The following is a 22,651-nucleotide window of genomic DNA, read 5'->3' as shown; positions in this document are numbered from 1 at the left end:
TTTTCACAAACTTATGTTCAAATGAAAGGTCCTGTGGTCCCATACGCAATTCCTGAATTTCATCAGGATCCGACTTTCGGATCCGCAAATCTAGGGTAAAGTGTGTTAAAAATTTTATACCGTCACTGAAAAGAGCGAAAATCCGTAAAAAGTTTTCTAAATCGACCTCAAATCTTTTCCAATTGATAGTTTTTATCAGTAGACGGTCAAACAAATCTATTGCGGTTATTTTTTTAAGAATCGAAGAAAAATAATTTTGAAGAATTCCACAGTATTATATATGATAGTATGATTGATATGAGAAAGGCATCATTACACCACTAGGTGGAATAAAACAGGTTTTAAGTAAGTCTGTCAGACTTGCTTCAGTGACAACACCGTCAATTTCCACCTTCTTCGATGAAATGTAATCTCCATATTCAATAACGAATGATTCACAGGTTACCATTTCGTTAGTCTGCTTCAAATCGTTAAAAATATCTCGAATTTTATCCCTATTGACTTTTTGAAATTTCTACTACTGCAGAGAAATGTGATGTCATATCTTTTGTAACTTGCATCAAGTTTAATGGCTTCAATTTTCGCCGAAAATAGATTATCCATGGCCCAGAAGTACACTCTTGATAATGCCTATTTCTGGAAGTATTTAAGCTTTTACTAGTATCCGGAATTGGATTCGGATGATCGTCCATTATCTAAAGCTCATTGTTTAATACGACATAACATAAGGTATTACGGCAAAAACAACTACAAAATAAACCATTCATTTTGGAAGATGCGTTTAAAGTTTCGATACATTGAGTGGAACGATGACCACCGCTGAAAGTAATTTCTGACGATACCCAAAACTCAGCAAAGAGATGCCTCATTGTGAATAATCAGAATAGCAGAACGAACCTTCAGGAATAAACGATACACAGAGTCCGAGACTAGTAACTGTTCGATCACCCCACAGGTAAACAATGATAGATGCAGTTCATGGAACTTGGGTGGGCGGTTCAATGCATACGGCGCTGGTCTTACAAGCCAATTGTCATATGTTCGAGTGTCAGTAGGATTGTAGTACTAGCCATGCAATGATTCTGTACGCTAAGAATTGGCTGCGTAGCCTGATGAAACAGAAAAGTCAAATTCCAGAAAGGGAATGTAATGCCAAGACTTTACCATCAAAGAAAAAGGTACATACGAGGATCACTGTAAGGTTAGGAATCCTAAGGTAATTAATAATATAACAGACCGAAGAATATAGTTCAAGCATAGTAAAATAAGAAACAGGAAAGTTAAGAAAAAAGCTATTTGTGAGTAATTTTTGTAATAGTAACTATAAAGACAAAAATTTGTGACCCAGCAACAGGCTCGATTGTTGTAAGCCCACGCAATAAACTTGACGATGACTCTTCAAGTCATCATCACACTCAGAAAGTAAGGAGTCATGCAGCGATCCCAAATTAACTTCAATTTTAGGAATTTTAATCATTCAAGATATCAAGGTTTTTATCATTCAAGAGTTCAAGTAGTTTTAGATGTGCTATTACATCAGCCACTACGGGTAAAACCTTAATTAAACTTGGACACCAACATTAGGAAAACGACAAGTTTAAACACAGTGGTTCAAGCAGTAGTAGAGATAGGGAATAGTGAGTTAAAGTGTTGTGATAGTTAGCAGAAATAGTAGACTCTAGCGCGAGAGTACAGTATGCGTCAGGAAATAATGAGACTCAAACATTTTAGATTTCATTGTGGCTTAGTATCTTTATTATCATCTTCAAACATAACCAGTATTAACATAAAATGTTCGTAGAAGGTTCTTCGCTCAATATGTCCACTATTTGCATTTGTGACCGCTTCTTGACAACGTTTGAAGCTTTTTTTTCTTTGCTGTGTCAGTTTGACGGCTAAGACGAGTCTCGGTCAATCTCGAAACTTTTGCAACCTTGGAATATAATCCGATGATATTTCTCTCCAATGCTTTGTTATGGAGGTCCGTAGAGGGATCAAATTCGAGTGAGGATGTTCACATACACGTGCTTCAATATTTTCCCATACGCCAGAGTTCAGAGGATTTAAGTCAGTCGAACTAGGAGGCCACATCTTTCTGGACCAGAATTGAGGCATGATGTCCCTCAACCACATTTGTGTTTTCTTCGACGTGTTGGTAGAGGCCCCGTCTTGCTGGAACACAATATTTGCATCCTTTCCGTAGGTAGATGTAATCTAAGGCAAAACATGATCCTTAAGAATTCATAAGTACACATCTGTGTTCACTTTCAGGCCTTCTTGAATAGAAACCTTTTTTTTGCCATCGGAAGCAACCAATCCAAACACCATCTCCCCTGTGGGATGCTTGGTCCCAAACGTGAATTTGATGTTACCACACGGAACCACTCGCGATCCCATTTCAACCAGAATATTAGTTGATTTTCTGAATTCGATTGGTTAAAATTTGGTACAACTAATCGATTGTTGCTTTAACTAAACTGTCATTTTTGTTTTTCGATTAGCAGAAACGAGGGTTGAAAAAAAAATGCTGTCAATTAGTGAGGACACATACCTTTCAATTTCAACAAATATTTTAGTTGAAATAACTGGTGTTATTTAAATAAAATTCTGTTAGTTAAAAAAAAATTCGGTTTTATTTGTTTTAGACATTGCAAATCGTTGAATCAACTCTAACAATGTTATTGATTTGCGAAAATAATCAAAATATACTTACTGATACACGTTATTTTCTATTTGAAATAAATTCGGAATGTTGAGATTCATGAAATAAATATCGTTGTTAAGATATAAACAGTATTTTATATTGACATGTAATATCATTAGGGATGGTAAAACCACCGATCACTGCTGATTTCAAGTGATCTTAACCAAGGAATAAATTATCATTACGAAATCAGAACTGATCTGATCTCTAAGTCATTTTGTTTTTTGTATGATCATGATCATGTCAAGTCGAGATCAGTAAAGATCTGTATTCTAAAAATATACTTCTGATTCGATCGGAAATGATTGATGTAGAAAAACGTTTTTAATCAGCAAAAGTGCCCGGAGGGGCGAGTAAATTAGCGAAATTATTAAATTTACCTAAAATTAGTATTGAAAGATGATGCCTTCAAACGGTTGAACTAAAGTTATGCACTGATAATTTTAGTCAATTTATATAAACTTGGGTGCATCAACCACTGGGAATTAGAATTTTGCGACGGCAATTCAAACGCGCCATTCAATCGCAGCGCGTTCTGTGTGTTTGAAACCCTTCGCTCCTGTTACTTTTATAAATTAAATTCATGTCAAAAAGCGTTTTATTGCTAATGCATGAACATCATCATCGGTATCAAACAGCTGGAAGTAAAACAGCCTGCTGGAAGTAAATCAATGATCGAATTTGAAGCATAAAATTTTTGCGCATACCTGAAAGATAACGAGATGATCATTCATTAACATTTTCTAACTTGTCACCAAATCTTTTTCATCTTAAAAAACGTTAACTTTATCACAACACCGCTGTTAGACAAACACTTGTTATGGAATCATAAATTTCTCAAATTGAATGGACACAATTTCACCAAACTTTTTATTCATCGATGTTGTTTTCATTGACATTTTGAAGCGACGCGAAAAGATTTCAACAAAAAAAGTTGTTGATTTTGCATTGCGATTATTGTTTTGCTTTCAACTGTGTCCGGCATTTGACAGCATTCAAAACAACATATTTTTCAACTACTTGAATATATGCAAATCAAAAACCATATTGGTTAAATCAAAAAGAAATTAGTTAAATCAACTATCGCAAAAATCAAAAACTGCGATATCGCAATTTTATGATCGAAGGGTTCTCCGTGCAGGTACATCAAATGCTTTCTTCGAACTTATATACCGGTTGGTGCGACTCTTGGACACACTGTCGACAATAAACAGTTTCTCATCCGTAAAGAGAGCAACGGCGGACCTCTTCTTCAGATTACTAAGCAGTTTATTGCTTCGCTCCACTCTAGTTACTTTAAGTCTGTCAGTAATGAAATATCTTTCAACTCGAGTTCTAAATTTAAAAAGAAAAAAGTCAAATTTCACAACTCCTCTTCCCGTTTCTTATGATACACATTCCACATTTTTCTCATGCTCCGAACGGGATTTCGAGTTACTTTCATCTGAATGGATTGTATCAACCCTGGAATTCTCACAGATCGCCTCCGACCACTTCCAGGTTTTTTTGGTACTGTGGCGAGTCCAACTGACGCCTTGACAGTTTTATGGGATTTGTACCTGTTTTTAACCATCGTTCGTGAAAAAATACTAATAAAATTGGTAATTTTCATCTTATCACGCTTTAGTTCCGGAACCGGAAGTCGGATCCAGATGTTCTACAAATTTTTAGGATATTATAAGACCTTTCATTTGAATCTTAGTTTGTGAAAATCGGTTGAGTTGTTCCAGTTCGTCGAGCTGAGTCGAATGGTATAAGACATTCGGCCCTCCGGGCCTCGGTTGAAAAGTCGATTTTCACAGTGATTGCATAGAATTTCTATATGAGAAAGGCAAAACATGTTTTTTGAAAGAACCGGAAGTTTTTATTCAGTTTTTATTTCAGTCGACTGCAAAGTGGAATGCTATTCAGAATTACGCTAACGAGTATCGAAAACGGAATCTTTGATTTGAATATATCTTCTGCTACGAACATTTACTTACCGTTTACATATAAATCTAAAATCTGATTCAATTGGCTTATACACTCTTGTATAAGAAACGATCGTGCCTTTGCTCGCCTATCCTGAAGGAAGAGATAAAGAGGATGAAAATAATGCTCCACGCACATCAGTACGCGCATACACTATGAATGTTACAGCCCACAAACCGAACGTAAACTGCCTGAAACGAGCACGCCGAGCTGTCTCAGCTGTTGAAATACATTGCTATTTATTTATTAAGATAATTTCTTGAAAACAAACTTTTTTTCTATTGAATTTTATTGATCGATCGATTCATAGAAGATCGATCAAAATATAAAAAATAACTATCCATTAAAACCAAAGCCCGTTCTTCAATCCGTTTTGTATTAGTAATTTCATATATTATTAATTATCAATAATATTGTTATCAATGCCCTAACAATGGTGCTTGCTATGCGCAATGATCAACCGCTGCGCAAAGCAATCACCAAAGGCAAAACTAAAAACCCATATGCTTACCTCGAATCGTCATATCAAACCTAGAGAAATAAATTTAACCGCACCGGCTACTGTCGCTGACCTGGTCAGGGGAAAGTAATATTTTGCTCTCGACAGAAACAACGCAGTGACTGATTCCCGAAGTTTACTGTCGCGATAGCGAAAACTTCATGCTTCTTCGGCTGTCGTGGAGCACGAGAAAATGTCTTAAGATGGAACGAGCTGTCGAACAACTTTGACGGCAAAGTTGACTGTACAGTACTGTTTTTCTAAGGACTGTCGTGATGAAAACTATCACAAGGCTGTCATGGAAAGAAAAGCATGACAGCCACAATAACAATGTCACGCGGTGGTACATTTGGGAAGCCTGACTGTGGGAGAGAATTGCCGTGATGCTATTTGATGTGGAATGTGTATGGTATAGACGTGGTAATAAGTTTGGTAACGTCAAATACTATCTTTATATAATATTTAATTGGAGTAGTACTCTTACCTCATTCGCAAATGTACTATTGCTACTATTTCTACTGTCACAAGCGTCTTCCATTTTTCTTAGCCAGGCTGATTTTGCAATTATACTTGGATTCTTGAAAAATATGATCACAACAGTGATGTTATCAGTCGTTCCTTTCCTAGCTTTTTCGATCAACGCCTCGGCTACCGTATCGGTACACTCTGAAAAGATTTATTGAAAACGTAAATTTCAAGGCATTTTCTTAGTCTGTATTGCTTCAAGGTGCTACTTACAATCTTGGTAAAACAGTCATTAATGAAAAACGCAAAAGCAGTTTTATCCGCTACTGCAAGATAAATCCTTAAGAGAAAAACATCAGTTTATTCAGAAAAATGTACCTACTACTACTACTACCTGTACTCTACTACTCTGCTCAACTACAACGACGAAAATTGATTTTGCATTTTGCAACGATGGCTGTTTTCCTAAGATTATAAATTGCACTCAAAATTTATTTCATTTATTGTTGATGCCATCAGTCAGCATACAAATTCACTGCCATCTATAGAGGAACAAGTTTCATTGAATGACAGGATTATTGTTTTTGGAAACTTCCACCTTCCTGGTAACAAATAGACTCGCAGTGCGTTTACTCTCTTGTATTCTAATGTTGCATATTCAACAGTAACAACAACATAGAGCAATTGAAAATTACTCGACGGCTACGACATTATTAGTCACAACAACAGTAATAATCGTATGTTGGATCTTGTTTTCGCTAGCCAAGAGATTTTTGGCATGTGTTCAATATCGGTTGTTTCTGATCCTCTGATTGCTCTGTATATTGTGAGCCTGTAATCTTCATAATTGTTTTTGGAGTAACATAGCGGAATGTAGGGAATTTCGAACCATTAGTCTGTAATTATCCTGCATCGATCTATGCGGAACTTGTGTCATCGTATTATTTCAGTTTCATCTCATTTTGTTGTTAATACGACTTATTTTACTATAGGGCGCCTTTTCAAAATTTACCCTCTGAGAGAGTGATAAGTTTTTGACCGTGAATAACTCTTGTTGTATCTAACATGTCAACATAATTCTTGCTACTTATCATCGGAAATATTATCACAATTATATAACATTTTCGGTTGTATCTCAAATAATTCAAAATTAAAGTTTTCTGGAATGTTTGGTATTTACGAGTATCAACGAAGAAAACTCATGACGCGTGTTTGTCATTCTCGTATTTTAAGAGCTCATAGCTAGGTGATCTGTAGCAGGATTTATATCATCTAACTATCAATAGATTCGAAATTTTTCAATTTGGACGTGTCTTGAAACAACATTGAAGTGTTTCAATAGTACATTATTAAAAATCCAGTCTGATTTGACCCATGTCAGCACTAACCAATCAGAACGCATTCTGAGGAAGAGTACAGAATATATCCTGATGTATAACTGCATCGGATTAAAAGACGACTTTTCCTCATACGTTTCTGGGCAACTGTTATTGAAGACATACGGGAGGGTAAGATCGAAGACCCCACGCTTTTAGAATGAATGCTGAACAAGCTGCTGGGGATCACATTTAGTGGAAGCAGAAGTAAATTCTGAACCTCTACGAGGTCACGAACAGTCTGCTGTAAAACCTATTTAGGTTTGTTACTAGGTGCATTCTTTCTGATGAACGATGCATAGTTAATCAAACCTCCAACCCCCGAGAGTATTTAGAGATTTTACAAAAGCGACACCATTCTGCACTCGACAAAAAACTTCAAACAATCTGCTAAACCCTATTTAAGGTGAATACAAAAGGATTCATTCACTCCAGGAAGAACGATGAACCTTTCGAGAGAAAATCCTTTTGCTGGCATGTTTGGATGCAGCCCAGAAACAAATCTTGTGCTCTATCCAACTAGTTTGAAGTGGTAAAACCGGTTCCGGACCAACGAAATCATTCGTTGCACCAACTCTAGCCAACTCATCAGCACATTCATTTTCAGTAATACCAGTATGGCCGGGTACCCATAAGAAGTAAAGAGCATTTGAGATGCTAAGGTCTTCAATTTGAGTTCGACATGCGATCACTAGATTCGACCGTGAATCATTCGAACTGAGTGCTTTTAAAGCTGCCTGACTGTCGGAACAAAAATAAAATTCGTTTACCACAGATCCTCTGCTGAAGTGCCGATTGTATTCCACACAGAATCGCGTAGATTTCTGCTTCGAACACAGTACAGTATTTACCAAGTTAATGAGAATACTTTAGCCTCATTTCACAACAGTAGACACCAGCACCAGCACGACCATTCAACAGAGAACCGTCCGTATAACAAACTATGTGTTCATCAAGTTGTCGTTCCAAATAACCAGTCAACCATTTCTCACGAAGAGGATAGCTCACATTGAATGTTTTGAAAGGAAAACTGCATGTGAGAGTTAGGTCACTAGGAGCGAGTAAATACTCATTTCAGGTAACCATTTGAGACCACAAGCGAGTGTGGTTAGTAGCATAGTCTATAGGGTTACTGTTCAAAAGCCATGTAACCTTAAGACGGTACGCATCTGGGTTTGAGTCCCCATGATATTCTAAAAGTTCGTCTACATTAGCCGAAAGCCATGCAAGCTCTTTTAATCCTGAAGTCAATATGAGCAGACCAATTCAATTTTGAATCAAGAATAAGTCCTACGTATTTAACTTGATCAACCACAGTGACCTCTGAACCGAAGAACTGTAACGGACGAGCTCCTGTGGTTATCCTACGACGAGTGGAAAGCACCATTGATGTTTTGCACGGATTTACAGATAATCCAACCTGACAACACCATTGTTGAACAGATCGCAGGGCTTGCTGCATTAAATCAAAGAGAGTGGTAATGCTTATACCGGTCATCAATATATGATAATCGTCGGCAAAACCATAAGTCGAAAATCCAAAGTTATTAAGTTTCCTTAACAAACCATCAGCGACTAGGTTCCATAAAAGTGGGAATAGTGCACCACCTTGAGGACACCCACAGACACTTAGATTTGTAATCTCTGCTTGCCGAAGTGATGAACAAAGAAGTAGATTACATTGCGTGTATTCAGTAAGGGAAAACCCATGGTATTCCGTTCACGACTGAATTGTTTAACCTACTGCAGCCATTCAGTCCTCGGCCTGAAAATACACCTTTACTTAGGAGTTCCTATTTTTGTGGCTTTTTACGACATGGAACAGGACACCAGTGGATCAATTCTTGGTAGAAAATAATTCCACCGGATGCCACACGGCTTACCTGTTTGGTGGACTTATACCACCGGTACAGGTGGACCATAGCATCATTCTTAGCCAGTTGGGAAACCGCTACCGACACTACACGGCTATTTAGGCTGCTCACAAAGGGAAGTTGACATTGATGGGATGATGAGAGAAAGATAAGTTTTTGACCGTGAATAACTCTTGTTGTATCTAGCATGTCAACATAATTCTTGCTACTTATCATTGGAAATATGATCACAATTTTATAACATTTTCAGTTGTATCTCAAATAAGAAAACTCATGATGCGTGTTTGTTATTCTCGTATTTTAAGAGCTCATACCTAGGTGATCTGTAGCAGGATTTATATCATCTAACTATCAATAGATTCGAATTTTTCAATTTGGAAGTGTCTTGAAACAACTTTGAAGTGTTTCAATAGTACACTATTAAAAATCCAGTCTGATTTGACCCATGTCAGCACCAACCAATCAGAACGCATTCTGAGGAAGAGTACAGATTGTATCCTGATGTATAACTGCATCGGCATAAAAGACGACTTTTCCCCATCCGTTTCTGGGTAACGGTTATTGAAGATATACGGGAGGGTAAGATCGAAGACCTCACGCTTTTGGAATGAAGCTAGCGCCAAGCAGCATAATTGTGCAGAAGAACATTCGCAGACAGGCACACAGCAAAACCACACCAAAGACCTGCCATTGGAAGTCGTCAGTCGTCATGGGAGCGCTGCTCAGTTAATTTGTCCGTAATTTGAGTATGAATTCAATGTTAGTTCAAATGCACCTAGAGATTTTGCCCAAAAAGAGTTTTTTCATTTTCTTTGGAATCCATCTATTTCCGACGAGTATATCGAGTGCACACGCCAAGATCCATCTAAGATCTAAATATCTGCACGATCCTGTTGATCGTGACAATTCATGGCACTTTTCAGTTCCACATATCATCATTAGGAATTAATTGAATTATCTCCATTGCCTTCCAAAAGCATTAGATTAATCAAAATGGTAGTTGAAAAAGTTTGAGCCGACACTAACACATTCAATTACGACGGCAACTATCATCTAGATTTTGTCGCGGCTTGTTTTTGACAACTAGTGAAGTGTAGTGGAATGCACGCGTCTCGTTTTTGATCAATTATTCAAAAATTATACAGAGTTTTAAAAACCAAAAACAGAGCTGAGCTGAGCTGAAGTAGATCGCCCGTAGTTGCACTTCGTGATTGACCGAATGAGTGGAAATGTACAATGAACCAAGAAAATGAAGCTTGGAAGAAGCAAATCATTTTCACTGTACTTACCCACTCACTCTTAACTTTTTATTAAATAACCAATAATGACACTGGCTACGATCAAAGGCTGTGCTACTGAGGGAAAGGAATGAATGTTAGTCCGATACTTGTTGTTTCTAGCGACCGCAGGTACCACTCGTATCACGGGATAGGAGATTTGTTAGTAGGGAGGGAAAAAGATCCGACTATTTTTTGGTAAACAATATGATCTCAACAAAACCTGATTTTCGATACTCAGGAGAAATATAATTAGTAAGAGAAGGGGCTGGGTCCACTAGGAGATTGATAGTACCTATTAGCTCTCTCCGGACAGTACCAGCCTAGATGCCTAGATGTGGAATCCGGCGGAAAAAAATGAACCAAGAATAGATCCACTGGGTTCCTGCTTCCATGTCGTAAAAGGCGACAATTGCAGGAGTTTCTTCTTCCTTTCAGTTATCTGATATTTTCAATGTTTCACTTCTGATTACTCTATTTTACTAAATTATCTCTTCATTCAACCTATCATTTCCGCTTCGGTGAACCTATATTTCCGCTTCGGTGAAAAGTTTTATTTGGAATGTTTTCTTATTCCATGTTATTGATTGTCTTTCAGGATTATAAATTGAATGATAAAAATCATCTATTGCGCAAATCCGTTGAAATTACATAGTTAATAACAGAGATAACATATATCGGTATATTGAATACATACACTGAGCTAAATTTTCTTTTTCACATTATATGATATTCTAATGATTTTGCACTATTAGCATTTCCAATAATAGTTACAAGATGTGTTCAACATCATGTCAAATATATGAGATAATCTTATGAAACATAAAACTCTTCTTAACGTTATTTTTACAGGATTTCCATATAACGAATGAAATTTCCAGTCTGAGTCAAATTTATTGGCGCGTCTTATAACCATTACTAGATATCCGCACAACATACATTGGAACAATTTATGAAGCGCATATTATATTCACTTCGAATTTATTTAGATAGGTTCATATATACCATATGACTAGTTTTATAAAATTTATATATATAACTTTCAATGGAGGCCATACGAATAGCAGATAATTGCCAACTACTACTTTTCTTTGAGGATTCAAGCTTTACTAGTATTCCATTCGGTAAGGGAGCACCTCATGATATTTGCGAAAGAGAAGTGAGATCCCGAGACTGAAAATAAAAAAAATGAATCTTACTAGACAGATAGAGTAATGAAATGTACCGGATATATATTTCATGGTCCGTTAACGCATATCCTTGAACGAAGTTGGATGAGCGTCGTGTCGTGTCAGCGATTTAAAATTACATTGAGATGCGGAACTTCCTGAAAAAAATGGTCTGGAGCAGTTGATGAATATCGAGGACACAACTATTCACGATTTCCATTCACGATTTCACGGATTTCCATATAAATTATATGGGATATTTTTATAACTTTCATTATGATAACGTCCAGTTAGATTTTACGTACACATTAAATAAAGATTATAAGTTTCCATATAATTTCTATGAATTATATTCTGCATATGATTCATATGACAAATCTAATGAATATAAATAAGATTTTCATTTCAGTGTAGTAAAAAACGTGATTAATACACCTAGCAGTGAGATGATACCTTTTTTATTAATCCGCATGTGTTTTTTGCATGAATATTCTTCGGTGTTTAAGTTTTCATCACATTATTTTAATGACCGTCGTTTTAAGAGACAATTTGAGATTGTAATCACTCATTACTCTGTAATGTCGAAACTGCAAATACAATCGAATTTAAATCTAGAAGTGTGATAATCGATTAAACATGCCATGATATGTAAGTTCCACTTTAGAGTTTACGGTAATTTAAGGTACTTCCAGAGCCGGTATTCAGGAACCAGCATAACCCAAACCGATTCGTATGGCCATATGACGAATAAATTACAGTTTTGAGTACAACTTTGAAGCTTAATTGGATAAAATTTATTAATTTTTGTATGTATGTATAAAACTAATAAATTTTGTATCTAAGTTTAATTCAATTTCAATTTTTGTTTCTGAAATTTGATTAGGCTTTTTTGAGAAAACGATTGAGCTTTGAGAAACGATTTTATACTGGAACCGGAATTGTAAAATCGGTATGGTCGAAGTCAGATAAATTCACCTGAATAGCTGTATAGTTTACATTTGTTTCAAAATATTTGAAAATCAGTGAAGACATCTTTGAGAAATCATAGCACGAATTAAATTTTTAGGTGCCTTCTGAATCGACAACTGAATACCACTAAAACTGAAAAAAGTTAATTTTTTTTATCGACTATCCAAATCTGCTAACCCGATAAACCTGATTAATTTATGTGGAATAGACATTTTTATACTAATCACCCTGTATCCCCGAAACCGGAAGTTGGATCTGACTGAAGAGCAAGATGTTTTAAAGAATCTTGAAACTTTTCATTTGCATCTTAGATAATTCTTAGATTTCATTTGAATCTTAGATCGGTTCAGCCATCTACGAGAAGAATGAGTTACACAATTTTGATTTCGTTTCATATATCATCCTGTAGTTCCGGAACCAGAGGTCGGAACCAAACATAATTCAGGAACTTTGTTTGGGAGCATACGAATTTTCGTATGAATCTGAATTTGTAGAAAAGAAATTTTCAGAGAAAATTGAGTGAAATTATTTGTCACACACGCATTTGCTGATCTCGACGAACTGATTCGAATGGTATATGGATGTTATGTTCTTCCAGCATTTATTGCTGTAAGTAGTTTAAAACAATATAATTAAAAAAAAATCTGCCATCATCTGGTTTATATATGTCATATTCGAACGATTATGTTGCCAAAAACGAGCCGGGCTAAAATCGGTCCGAGGCAAATTGTCATGAAAAAGGATGCTGTACACAGTTTTTTTGGTACTTAGAAACAATTGTATGTAACAGAATAAAAAATCGTGTTTTCCGTTGCTCCCAAGCATTGCTTTGTCATACAGCGCTCAAAACTCCTACTGCTGGAATAAGGGGAAAAGTCGTTTACACAAAAAATTCGATATCTCCGTTAAAAATGGACGGATTTTAACAATCTATGGCTTGTTGAATAGGTATTATCGTGCGGAATTTAAGTCTGAAAACATATTCTGTTTTCAAGGTCAATTGTGACAGATACTGTCAAAAAACTGAAAATTTTGACATAAAACTTCGTATAACTCAAAAAGTAAACATCCGATCTCAAAACCATTCAATAGCGTTTTGGGTGACGGGGAGACCTTTCATTTGCAACTAGTTTGATCAAAATCGGCCAAGCCATCTCTGAGATCTCGACCTCTTAGTTGACAACACACATACAGACACACACACATACACACACACACACACACAGACATTTGCTCAGTTCGTCGAGCTGAATCGATTGGTATATGTCATTTGGCCCTCCGGGCCTCGGAAAAATGTTCGAAAGTTTGAGCGAATTCTATACCTATTTTTTATATATATAAAAAAAGGTAAAAAAACACGCATCATTCGTTTTGTGTTTTTTTCTTCCACCGTATCATCACGTAGCAGTGTTGTACATATTGTCATTCTATATGACGATTTGAAAATTTTGACACTCATCGCCCTGTAACTGCGGAACCGGAGGTTGGATACGGATGAAATTTCACAGCAGTTTCAAAAATAATATGAGCTTTAATTCAAATCAATAATTGTGAAAATCGGTTCAAGCATTGCAGAGAAATCTAAGTGAATTCTATTTTTGGACATTTTCTTCACCACTTTCGTTGCTTCCGGGACAGGAAAACGGGGGACCAGTAGTGCTTAATTAAGTTTTTGACCAACGTTCGTGAAAAAATACTAATGAAATTGGTATTGGTACATACCACTTATCACGCTCTAGTTCCGGAACCGCAAGTCGGATCCGGATAAATTGTTTTAGAAATTTTTAGGAAACTATAAGACGTTTCATTTGTATCTTAGTTTGTGAAAATCGGTTGCACCGATTCAGAGAAAATTGAGTAACTACGAACAAACGAACTGCAACATGGTTGTGCTTGGTAAATTCCGCGTTTGCAGAGAATCTAGTAATCATGAAATCTGAAGAATGATCGTTATACTAAATTTCAAATAAACGCCTAGCGCAGCGTTGAAAAGTTCTCGGAAAATTAACATTTCATCTTACATTCGTCTACTTTAAACAAGTTTTGACGTATTTCAAATATTTCCCCTGTTGCTCAGTTATAAAATTGTGTGATGATATATTAGATAACTTACCCTGAAACATGTCTACGAACTCTTGAGTTTTCAATTCCACTAAATATATGTTGTAGTTTTTCATCCACTCACTACACTACATTCACTACACAAGTGTTTCCTCTACAGGCCACCTGCAGCGACTGAAGTAAAATTGGTAAAATTGTAAATATTTATAGATTCTTCTTTGTGCCAAACTTCATACTACGCGGAATGATGCGATATTTTTTAGGCATGCACGAAGCCTCCCTATGCTGAACGAAGCAGAACTGCTACTAAATTAAACTCGAGGTGTAGATCAACGATCGAAATCGTTGGCCATGCAAGAGGAATCAGGAGGATGACAACATTATGGCCTGCAGAGATTGGTTCGTGAAAACAGGTCGATAGTAACCAATTTTTCAATAGTATGCTAATACTGACATTGCCATACATATTTAAGTTAAATGTTTCCGAATTGATTGGTTATTGAATTATATCAATCCATCAATAAATGACTGAGTTATTATCGTTCAAAATTATAACAGAAAAAGGTTACGCGGCTATTCTTGTAAATTTTAATTGACACCCGGTGTGGTGAAGAGTAAAGCAGGTTCAGAATTCAGTTCCACATACAGATTCAATCATTCAGTTCTAGATTTCAGTTTTAAATTGAATATACTGCTGCTGCAATTACCAATACTCTTCTGTTCCTGCATTGTAGATTTGAGGGAAATGACCTCAATATTGAGAAGCTTCGAAGTAGGGATGTCCGATACCGAGTCGATACTTTGAGGTATCGATACATTCTTTCAAGAATAGAGTATTTTTAGTATCGATATCGCATCAGACCGATACTGTTAGTGTCGGTACTTTTGGTCTCGATACTTACATATACATTTTTTTGTCGATTACTTACGACGGAACATTTTTTTGTTTCAATTATAGAGGCTTTAACCTCCACCTAATTCGCCTCTTCGGGTCAGAAAAATTTTCTAACCCTATGTGCGGAGTTAGAAATTAAACGCAGGTGGGCTGCGTGCGGCATCACGCTATACCCGTCCCCAATGAAACTTTTCTAATTATTCGGCATGTATTGGTATGACGTGAACTAGCCGTCGTCGAAATTCGTTCTCATCAATCTTTCTTCGTCCTACAGGTGCGATGAGAGAAAACCATCAACAAAACACTCACATATATGTCATAATCTCAGAGAATTCAATCATTCCAATTTTTCGCACTCATTGCACTCTCTTTCAGTGCGCTTAATAGCGATGGAATATTAGCAATAGGAATTGGCTTTTAGTATAGTATTCGTGTATCTACATAAAGGTTATGACATGGACATTGTTGAGAAAGTAAGTGAAATGTGAAATCATCCCAAAATGGCGTGCGGAAATTCTTTGACGTGGACCAAAAGTCTAGAAAGGCAAAGTGCGATATATGTGGCGAGGAATATGCGTATACTGATGACACAACAACAAAAATTGCAACAATCTCCACGAGACTATCAATTGATGTGAAAAAAATTAGACGTACTGAACATCAAATGCAATAATTTTCTCTTCTTTACGTTTCGTCTTAGACTCGTCAGTGCAGAGCAGTTCAAATTGAACTGCTTAGTGTAAACGTAAACAGTTCAATTTGAACCGCTAAGCAGACGTAAAGTTAATGCTATTTGCAAAACACTTTTTCAATTGGCACCGAAGTGCCATGTCTTTTCTGACGTGCCGAAAGAAATCGTCTTTTTCGACTAATACTGGCCGATTCAGGTATGGTCATTTAGGGGTTTTCCTAAGTTTGTGCTTTGGGCACATAACCGTTTTTACTTTCCTTTACGTTTCGTTTTAGACTCGTCAATGCAGAGCAGTTCAAATTGAACTGCTTAGTGCAAACTTAAACGATTCAATTTGAACCGCTAAGCAGGCGTAATGCTAATGCTATTTGCAAAACACTTTTTCTATTGGCACTGAAGTACCATGTCTTTACTGACGTGCCGAACGAAAACGTCGTTTTCGGCTAAAACTGACCGATTCAGGTATGTTTATTTAGGGGTTTTCCTAAGTTTGTGCTTTGGGCTTTACTTTTCTTTACGTTTTGTCTAGTCTAGTTTTTACTTTTCTTTACGTTTTGTCTAGACTCGTCAGTGCAGAGCAGTTCAAATTGAACTGCTTAGTGCAAACTTAAACAGTTCAATTTGAACCGCTAAGCAGACGTAAAGTTAATGCTATTTGCAAAACACTTTTTCAATTGGCACCAAAGTGCCATGTCTTTTCTGACGTGCCGACCGAAAACGTCTTTTTTGCCTGGTCGATTCAGGTATGGTCATTTAGGGGTTTTTCTAAGTTTGTGCTTTAAGCACATAACCGTTTTTACTTTTTTTACGTTTCGTCTAAGACTCGTCAGTGCAAAGCAGTTCAAATCGAACTGCTCAGTGCAAACTTATCAGTTCAATTTGAACCGCTGAACAGACGTGAAGTTAATGCTATTTGCAAAACACCTTTTCAATTCGTACCGAAGTGCCATGTCTTTTTTGACGTTCCGAACAAAAACATCTTTTACGGCTAATACTGGCCGATTCAGGCAGTCACGTACCCAGAGGGGGGGCCCGAGGGGCCCCTCCCGAAATCAGAAACAAATATATATAATTATTTAGAAGGTCTAAGACATGTGTTGCAGAAATAACAAGACAGTGAAGAAATGTAACACAATAACAGTTTCAGTGGAAAAGTTTAAAGTGTCCGTTAAAAACACCCGTAAAAGGCACACCGAGAATTAGGTACATAAGCAATCTTCAGTAACATTATTTTTTATCTTTGGGCCCCTCCCGAAACGAAATCCTGAGTACGGGCCTGGATTCAGGTATGGTCATTTAGGGGTTTTCCTAAGTTTGTGTTTTGGGTACATAACCGTTTTTACTTTTCTTTACGTTTCGTCTTAGACTCGTCAGTGCAGAGCAGTTCAAATTGAACTGCTTAGTGCAAACTTAAACGTCAGGAAAAACTTACAAGTGTGTTGCAAATAGCATTAACTTTACGTCTGCTTAGCGGTTTCAAATTAACTTTTCTCGGGGATGGCTGAATCGATTTTCACAAACTTAGATTCAAATGAAAGTTCTTGTATTCACATGCAAAATTCCTGAATATTATTTGGATCCGACTTACGGTTTCGGAGTAATCCGGTAAAATGTTTAAAAAAATGAAAATATGTGTTCTAGGTCCTGTGGTCCCATACGTAATTTCCGAGTTTCATCCGGATCCGGAAATATAGGCTAAAGTGTGTTAAAAATTTTATACCATCACTGAAAAGGGTGAAAAACGGTAAAAAGTTTTCTATCATAAATCGACCTCATATTTTCTCCAATTGATAGTTTTTATCAGTAGACGGTCAAACAAACCGATTGCGGTTATTGTTTTAATAATCGAAGAAAATTATGTTGAAGAATACGACAGTATTATATATGATAGTATGATTGATATGACAAAGGCATCATTACACCACTAGGTGGATTAAAACAGGTTTTTGCTGTGTGGAAACACCTTTCTGTACATCATAAAATAACGCAACAGTCGACAATTTTGGATTATTTTGAAATGATTGCTGCGCAAGTATCAATTGATACTAACAGGTATCGATACTTTATTGCCTTTTGATACCTTGTATCGATACCCAAAATTTCGGTATCCCGATACCCTAGGTATCGATACTTTGGCTTACGAGTACCATCTCTAATTTGAAGTGACTTAATTTTTCGGTTGTTTTGAATGCCCACAATTAGCTAGAGAGAAGAGAGAAATACAATTCTATGCTTGTTCGAATTGAATTTTTTTAAACTACTGGAAGTTAAATCTCGATGATCAACCTCAGAGTTACCGTAATTTTGAACACTTCATATTATTTCTCGATGAACATTAGATGAGGTCCTATGTGCAAATGACAGTTTTTTTTTCTTTTTGACGTAGGACTACGCCTTTCTTTACTATGCGCACCTGGGTGCATTTCCAAAATTTCACGACACAAAAGTGTAACGAAGTTACTCCTGATTTGATTTCTTAATTACTGTTTCCCTGATTGAGTATTTTCTCGAATTCTTTCATTAAACGAATGGAAAAGATGTAAGATTGTTGCTAACACCACGTTTATTACGAAAACATTGTTTAAATAGTGAAAACCTGTTTTAATCCACCTAGTGGTGGATGATGCCTTTCTCATATAAATCATACTATCATATATAATGCTGTGGTATTCTTCAAAATAATATTCTTCGATTTTGAAAGAATAACCGAAATCGGTTTGTTTGACCGTCTGCTGATAAAAACTATATTTTCAGTGATGGTATAAAATTTTTAACACACTTTACTCTATATTTCCGGATCCGGATGAAATTTAGGAATTCCGTATGGGACCACAGGACCTTTTATTTGAATTTGGAAATCGGTTCAGCCATCTCCGAAAAAAAAAATGGTGCACTTATTTTCACATTTTTTGCACATTTTACCCCGTAATTCCGGAACCGGAAGTGGGATTCAAATAAAACAAACCTTTCATTTGAATCGAAGTTTGTGGAAATCGGTTCAGCCATCCCCGAGAAAAGTTAGTGTGAAAAACCTGGTATTATCCACCTAGTGGTGTAATGATGCCTTTCTCATGTATAATATTGTAGTATTCTATTCAAAATTTTTCTATTCGATTTTTGAAAGAAACCAAGGGATTGTTTGTGCATTAACTAGTATAACATACATAATTAAGCAGTGCTTTGCTCGCGTAGGTCATCCTTAAGAAAACGAAGCGGGTTCACTATTATATGTACTTCCAGCACCAGAACCCGAGAACCGGTATAATCGAAGTCGGTTCGTACGGTCACCAACTAACATGACGTACGAACTTTACTAGTTTTTATTCAAATTTAGAAAATTTTATGCAATTTTGCCATCGCACTCTAGATGACGATTTAAATTTTTGTTGTATCCGAAAATATGCAGTAATTTTTGGTAGGACCATAAGACCTTTCATTTGACGGGGTGGAAAGAAACGGATTTGAGTACAGTTTGCAACATTTTTTGCGGTTTTTGTTCCGCCAGTTTAAATGACGGTGTATAATATTCAACACACTTTACCCTATAACTCCAGAACCGGAAATCAGATCAGTATGGGACCGTGGAACCTTCCATTTAAATCTAAGTTTGTGGTTTGACCCATTGCTGAGAAAAGTGAGTGAAATCCATTTTGGTGTATATGACCCTTATTTCCGGTGCTTCCGGAACCAGGATAGCCGAAGTCTGTTTGTTTAGTTGCCTACTGATATAGACTATCGATTTGTGTAGTTTTGAGACCAGTTTAGATATACAGAAAAATACACTGAAATGTGAGCGAGGCAGAAAAATTAATTATTCAGCCTTTCTAAGGGTTTCTCAAAGGACTATTAGAATTATTTTTCTTTGAAATATGCAAATCAGAAGTAAAAACAATCCGTTTATAAAATATCTAATGAAATAATCAGTGAAGCAAACCGTTCGCAGTGCGAACTGCGCTTTAAACGAATGCGAATAAACCAACATTCAGTTGCTTTAAGTTCAAGAAAAATGCATTGAGTAGTGTTTAATATGGGAGAAAATTCCACAGTATGGAACCTTTAGGGACTAGAAATAAATCTCAAATAACATTATGACAGTTTCATATCCCAAATCTTTCATGAAGCAACTTTTTAAAGAAGCAGCATTTGCATTCAGAACTTAACCTGACGTTCATCGAAAAAAATATAAATACATCTTCAAATCACCTAGTTAGAAGCGTCTAACTAGGTTTATTTTGAGCCTATTCTGCAGTGTATTCTGCAACACCATCGTGTACCCGTAAACCAAAATGAATAGTGAATTGCAGTGCAATGAACACTCACACAAACGAACACATATTCGACATACCCGCATACAGCTCCAACTGCACTGCTGGTCTGCTAGCTCTTAATGAATTAACAGCTGATCGGTATTCAATATACTCAAGCGAACACGATGTGCATCAGACTTTCTCTACGAAAACGCTCGAAAACGAGTATCCAGTAAACGAATGGACGTAACTAATTTTTTTTATGTGGAACACATCTTTGTTTTCTATATTGGTGCGAACTAGAAACCCAAGGCAAAATACACGTAGAATGCTTTGAACACATACAGCACAGCCAATTTTGAATCAATTATTAATATTATTTCACCATTTGATTGGAAATATGTCTAAGCTTCGATTTGAATGTATCAAGCCACGTATTTTGAATTTTTTTTCATAAATACGTTTATTTCATAAGGAAATATACATAAGTTTTTCTTCGCGGTAGAATTCACAATAATATCGGAAGTCATTAGTTAATTTAAACACTGTATTTATTAAGCGATGTGGTATTATAAAATCCGGTAAATAAAAAAAAACATTTATGTTGTACATGATCTTATAACTATTTCAGGTTTGTTTGTATCAGTTCACCACTTTTATTCAACGTAAGATAGCTGGCTATTGGTTGAACTCATGAAAGGGGAAGGAGATTAACATAAAATAAAAATTAAAATGGAACTCCAATGGTCTTAATGAAATGATAAATAAGTTTCGTGTAAAGAAGGTCACGACAAGCAAGAATGTCGCGAAATGGGGCATTGTATAGTCTACCTCGAGTACGCAAGGAATTTATAAGCTGAAATCTAACAACACGATACTCCACGCATGTGCAAACGACATGATAAATATCGTGGTAACCTTCGCCACAAGTACGATGATTAGTCTCGGAAATGAAGTCCCTACTCACATCCAGCCACCACCCCAAGAAAAAAGGGTCATTCTTGCCAGTCATGTATGAGCGAATAGTTTCAATTGAAGTTAGACTATCTATGAAGAGAAAAAAAATGGTTTGGAGATAATGTAACGATTACACTCAAGCTATAATGAACTGCTGCTAACTATGCTATATAAACAGATGCAGGTTTTTGAAGTCTAAATGAGGCCAAAACATTATTGTTGAACATTCCAAACCTAGTAGTCTCTTCAATTAATGATCTGTTCGTGCAAAACATTTTCTCTGAGTCAATATGCCTGAACTTACTTGAAAATATTTTTGGGATTTCCATATAGCGTAGGTGATCCGGGATTCCACGAACATCGCGCTGCATGGATATTTCGAAAAATATCGTTGAGTCAGGGATTGTATGTGTCGAATACATGCAGCCTAAGGCGATTCGCAAACAGCGATACTGAATTCGCTCAATTTTAATTATATGAGAGTTTGCAGTGGAACGAAAGCATATATTTGATGCGGGTGCGACCATTAATGTTGTTTCAAATAAAGAGATGGCTTTTTGGTCAACTGGTTTCACGTCAAAACATTTATTTTTCGTTAAAGGCCAACGTTTCGAAGGTTATACCTTCATCTTCAGGGCAACTGTAATTTTATGTATTATTTAGTCACACAATTTTTTTCACAAAATACAATAATTTTACAAAATGTACTCACAACGACTACAAATATTTTTCGTCAAGTATGGTGTAACATTTATAATAGTTGGTTGAAAAACGGCTACTCTACTCTAAAACACAAAAACGAGACATACGACTTCAATTTGTTTAAAAATTTTAATTCGAATTATTTGTTTTGCCAAGAACTTACACAAGCACTTCCCACGCACATCGACTTCGATTGAGCACTTAAATATTGCAAGTAGCGAATATGGAAGACAATAGAGCAAAAATTAGAGTGAAACAGATGAGAAATGATAGACAGCGAAATCGGAGGCGAGATTGACAGTTAATGTGTGAGAGAGAGCAACAGACCGGAGTATACAGTATTCAAATTATGCGTGTCGGTTCTGAAGTTAATGGTTGAACTGTCAGTAAAAATATGGCACATTTCCAATATTTGTAAAGCATTAGTTCTATTTTCTTGATCGAGAATTCTGGTTTTGTTCAGATCAAAACTGTGTTCATTGTCGATCATATGAACCATCAATGCGGTTTTTTTGAACTCATCTATATTACTCTCTGTCTTTTCGGAATCCGACAATTTGAATTTTTTATATCGTTTTATTAATGAACGATGTCCAGAAAACCGTTGTTTCAGTTGCTGTGTAGTCAGACCAATGAAAGAAATATCGCAATCAATGCAGGGAATGCGATAGATCACATTACGTCTGATAAGTTTCGGTGTCGGATCCTTCAATTTGGAGAAAAGAGATGCTTTAGTTTTCAAACATTTGAAACCTAAACGCACATTTCTCTGGTTTCGTTTTACAATTTTTGCA

The 22,651-nt window shown here is 36.3% G+C and overlaps 1 protein-coding gene across 6 annotated transcripts in view; it reads right to left on the bottom strand.

The window, feature by feature from the left end:
• LOC131432714 (uncharacterized) overlaps positions 1 to 22,651 on the bottom strand; it is a 757,541-nt gene that overhangs the window by 357,015 nt on the left and 377,875 nt on the right. For all 6 annotated transcript variants that reach the window (XM_058599176.1, XM_058599179.1, XM_058599174.1 and 3 more), the window contains one exon: positions 5,659 to 5,840. In XM_058599176.1, the coding sequence (XP_058455159.1) occupies positions 5,659 to 5,840 (182 nt within the window). The remainder of the gene's footprint in view (positions 1 to 5,658; positions 5,841 to 22,651) is intronic.

Source organism: Malaya genurostris, chromosome 2 (assembly GCF_030247185.1).
Source record: "Malaya genurostris strain Urasoe2022 chromosome 2, Malgen_1.1, whole genome shotgun sequence".
NCBI classification, from domain to species: domain Eukaryota; kingdom Metazoa; phylum Arthropoda; class Insecta; order Diptera; family Culicidae; genus Malaya; species Malaya genurostris.
This window is presented reverse-complemented; position numbering and strand designations above follow the sequence as displayed.